A 4,582-nucleotide genomic window follows, 5' to 3' on the forward strand; every position below is an offset into this window, starting at 1 on the left:
GCCGCCCTCCTCCATCCAGCCCTTGCTACAGAGGCAGATCTGACCACAGGTCTGAACTTCCAGTTTTTAGCTCCTACAGCTTGGCCCTGGAGGCAGGCCAGGCATCTACAGGGAGTTTTTCTTGAAGAGAAGGGCCGGCTGCTGCTGTTAACTCTTTCCCTGCCAGCTGATCCCAGGGTCTTTCCTGGTGGCCCCACAGCACCCAGGGGGCTCCTCATCCCGGTGCCATCGGGAATGCGATGCTTGCCGAACCCTGGAGAGCTTAGGGCACAGGGCTCACGGAGGCTCTCTTGCCACTTCCCTGGCTCCCAACAGTTCAGGGTCAGGGTGTCTCCTGCAGGGTGGAGCTCCATCCCCCAGCCCCATACTCTCAGCTGGTTCCATCTAGGCAGCAGCTCAGTCTAGGCCCCACATGGTACAGGGAAGTGGAGCAAGGTGGCCACTTAGGACCATTTATCACAGCCGGGCACAGCCTCATCCATACATGGGAAGGGGGTGAGCAGATGGGCCACATGTCTAATCCCTGGCACCCAGTGCAACTGCATCATCCACCCTGGGACATGGTGACCCAGAAACACAACCTTAGACCTCTAGAGGGTGAAGATGTCCTGTCTGGGTACCCTCACTTCTACAGCTCAGAGCCGCACTGGCTGCTAGCCTGCCTCCCTGGGTCCAGTGGTACTCAGGACTATGCCTGTGCTGATGAGCCTCTTCCTCTTGGGGGCCTGGTTTGGGTCTGGTCTTTCCCTGGCCTCAGGATGTTCAAATGGGAGGCAAGTGGAGGAGCGAGGCCCCCACTGAGATGCTTTCTTGAGCAGACTTAACGGGCTTGCAGGGCAGAAGAGCCCTGGTCTGGACTTTCTCTCAATACTTTCCCAGCATCCCTCACTCTCTCTTTCCACTGAGCATGGCCTCTCCCATCTCTATACCCCTGCTTGATACCAATAACAACAAAAAATGAGGGCCAGAGAGAGAATGTCTACACTAGCCACTCAGCCTGTCAAGTGTCCCTTCCAGAGGCTCTGCTCAGCTTGGGCGAGAGATACTGTTTCCTGTAAGTCTGTTCCCACATCTGCCTAGAGGGAGAGGGTAGTGTCTGTGGTAATCTTCCCTATCCCAACTGTCCCCCACAGTGTCATGTCATTCATTGCTCAACCAGGAGCCAGAGCACATTCCTGAGTGTGGGCAGCCCACCCACTGGCCACAGCCCTCAAAACTCTAAAGACAAAACCGTGGGGGGTCAAGCAGGCTCAAGGGTGACTTCTCTTCCTTCCCATCCTGGTCAGGCATCAGCCGGAGTGAAGAGGCAGCTCTGAGAATTCTCAGAGGACTGCAATCACGCTGGGCTGATGATGGAGAAGCCTGTTCTGGGGGCTCTGAAGCCCAAGATGATGGTATGGAAAGGCAACTCAGGTCCCCAAGTCCATGAAGAAGCTCTAGACTAAACCCCATGGGTCTGGGAGAGTAAGGGACGCCTCCAGCACCCTGGGTTCACGGAACTCTCTGGCCAGTCCCACGGGGCATGGAACACTGTGACACACCACACCTCAACACACTAGCCTGCCTTCTCCTCTGCACATATGGAGGAGTGACTGCCACCTGTTATGACCCAGCTTCTGCCTTACCCAGGGAACCCCGGAGACACAGACCCTTAGGGCCCAGACATGGATCATACCTACAGGTATAAAATCCTGCTTTCCTGTGGCCAGGTTGGAAGCACTAGGATTTCTAGCCTCCTGGGTCCCTCCTCCAGCCACTGGGCCCCTTCCCTCAGAGGCCCCCAACTTGTGCTCACTTCTAGGGGCAATACTTAGCTCTGAGGCTGGGAGTGCCCCAATGGTCCACTTCTGTATCTACAGTGTCTCGTGACCTGTTCACAGCCGTGAGTCCTACAGACCTTGGCATGTTGGGAGGGGCTGCCCTTTAGGAGTGTGCTGGCTGGTTTTATATCAACTTGATACAAGTTAGAGTATTACAGAGAGAGAGCCTCAATTGAGAAAATGCCTCCAGGAAATCAGGCTGTAGGCAAGCCTGTAGAGCATTTTCTTAATTAGTGATTGATGGAGGAGGGCCCAGCCCATTGTGGGTGGGAACATCCTGGTGCAGATGGTCCCGGGTTCTGTAAGAAAGCAGGCTGAGCAAGCCAGGAGGAGCAAGCCAGTAAGCAGCGCCCCTTCATGGCCTCTGCATCAGCTCCTGCCTCCAGGTTCCTACCTTGTTTGAGTTTCTGACCTGACTTCCTTTGACGATGAACAGTGATGTGGAAATGTAAGCCAAATAAACCCTTTCTCTCCAAGTTGCGTTGGCCATGGTGTTTCATCACAGCAATAGTAATCCTAAGTAGGACAAGGAGGATGCTGTGCCCAACTGCTCTTCTGGGCTCACTCACTTTGAGCTGTGTTCTCCTCATGGATCTGTGGGTTTCCTGTAGCTTGCTGACCCGTGTTCTTTGAGAACTTGTAAGACAAGCTTGGATTTCACTCTGGGTCTGTGCTTGGAAATTGATCTCAAGCATGGCTCTGGTCAAGCTGCCATGTTTCTGCCTCTTGTCTAGTCTGCTTCCCTTCAGTTTTACCTCCATAAATGCTGGGCAATGAAAGCCCACACCTAACCTGGACATGAAGCATTCTCAAAGTTCTCCCACAGCTAAGGGGTTGCTTTATCCCTGTTAACGGCACGGTCGGGGCGCCCTCTAGTGGCTGATACTGGAAGTGTTACTGCCTAGGACAATGTAGGATGAGGACAACTCCCAGGCACACTGGGCTCCCCCCACTGAAAGGTTGAGGTTAGCTCCATCACTAACAGTAGTAAGTCTTAGGATCCTGCCTCATCATTCTCCCAGTCCAATGGCTCCATTTCATAACCAGACACTAAAATCCAAGATATGGGAAGTCCAACCAGCAAGACTTCCTGGAGCTTGGCAGTTGAGCCCATTTATTGTGCTGCCCTGTCCCACTCCGGAGCAGCATGTCCTCCAAAGTCCCACTCTTGTTCCTGGTCTGTATCTCGTCCTGGATTGCACGTTGGTCTTGCCCCTTCTGAGCACTCAGTAGCCAGCTGGCTCCCCGCCTTTCCTGGAGTCTGAGGCAGCTGCCCAACCGCTGGATGTTTGAACAACGGCCTGAACCACAGCAATGAAGGTGTTGGTGACCTCTGTGTAATGGTTCCGAGTCTTAAGGCCTGCAGCCACCACCTGTGGGTGAGAGGACCAAGGGAGTCTCAGCAAGGCCGCAGATGTGGCTGAAACCATCCCTGTATGGTCCACGGGTCTCACAAACCCAGTTAGTGCTACTTCCGGCCAGGTGACCAGGAATAACTAGGTTATTAATAACTGGGTTTCTAAGGTCTCCTGGGAACAGGCTGTTTTGGCTGTCACTGAGCAAGGACGCAAGGTGACCCATGCTGAGGGCCTGGGGACCATAGGCCTTGGACAGGGGATACTAGCCACTCTTTGCTCTGATGACTCAGAGGATGCCAGTCCCCAGTCAAGGATGTCCTGTCACTCCACACCATCGTCCTGTTTCCTCGGCTCTCAGCCTACCTGATCGATGTTTTTCTCAATTGTTGTGGTATTGGGCAAAAGCTGGTTGTGTAATCGGGGCTCCTCCACTGCTCTCTTCACATCATAGCCAAACCACAGGTTGTTGATAATGGCCTGGAGGGAGAGGATAGCCAACATGTCAGCATAGCCCCGGAGCAAAAGGGCAGGGAGAGATGGGGGTGGGAAGGGGTAGGCCAAAGGCATGTACCAGTGCGGTGGATGTGGTGATCTGTGTGCCTCCCGATGCTCCCACTACCATCTGGACCTTGCCATCCTTATCCACAATGATTGTGGGACACATGGATGAGAGTGGTTGCTTCCCTAGGGTCCGTCGGAGGAGACAGAGAGGCTGGTCGGTTGCCTGTCCAGGGTACCAGCCCCCTCCCAACTCAAGTCCTTTATCCCCAGATTCCCACCCTCACCTGGCTTGATGAAGTTGGCTGGTGAGGGGGATACCCCAAACTGGTTGACGAAGTTGGGTGAGCTGAAGTCGTCCATCTCATCGTTAAACAGGATACCGCTGACCCGAGAAAGGACCTTGGAGCCGAAACTGAAGATAGGCCAGCTCAGATAACAATACAGCTACAGCCCAGCCGATTCCCACCTGGTACCCACCCACACCAGGCCAAGAGGACCCCCTGGAAGGCCCACCCTAGGCATGCTACCAAGGTGGAGCCTCTGTTTCCCAACACGAAAGAGGGAGGCCCTCACAGGAAATGAAGCTAGCTCCCAACCCACTACCCCTGTCCCCGTACTGCCCAGCAGCCGCACAGCCCCTACTAGAGGTTGATGGTGCTTGTAGCGGACACGGCACTACCATCCTCCGCAACCACGGACAGGTGAGCGGTGCCCCCATCATCGGGAAGGTAGAACTCAGGCTCATAGTAGGAAGTCGGATGAGTGGTTCCATCAGAGATGCGGGCTCGAAGCTGAGCAGCGAAGAACTCAGAGCTCATGTTGCGGATCACCTGCCGAGACCCCAGAGCTGGCCTGAGGAGGTTAGGAGGAAGCAGGAGGAAGCAGGGGGAAGGGAGACAACAG

General features: G+C 54.7%; 1 protein-coding gene across 1 annotated transcript in view; it reads right to left on the minus strand.

Annotated features, from left to right (window-relative positions):
* Positions 1–2,911: 2,911 nt before the first annotated feature.
* The window catches only part of Ggt1 (gamma-glutamyltransferase 1), a 24,791-nt gene continuing 23,120 nt past the window's right edge, over positions 2,912–4,582 (minus strand). The window contains 5 exon segments of the mRNA XM_059282446.1: positions 2,912–3,193; positions 3,542–3,749; positions 3,751–3,862; positions 3,964–4,091; positions 4,322–4,509. Coding sequence (XP_059138429.1) covers positions 3,047–3,193; positions 3,542–3,749; positions 3,751–3,862; positions 3,964–4,091; positions 4,322–4,509 — 783 coding nt within the window. The 3' untranslated portion in view covers positions 2,912–3,046.

Source organism: Peromyscus eremicus, chromosome 16_21, assembly GCF_949786415.1.
Source record: "Peromyscus eremicus chromosome 16_21, PerEre_H2_v1, whole genome shotgun sequence".
NCBI lineage: Eukaryota > Metazoa > Chordata > Mammalia > Rodentia > Cricetidae > Peromyscus > Peromyscus eremicus.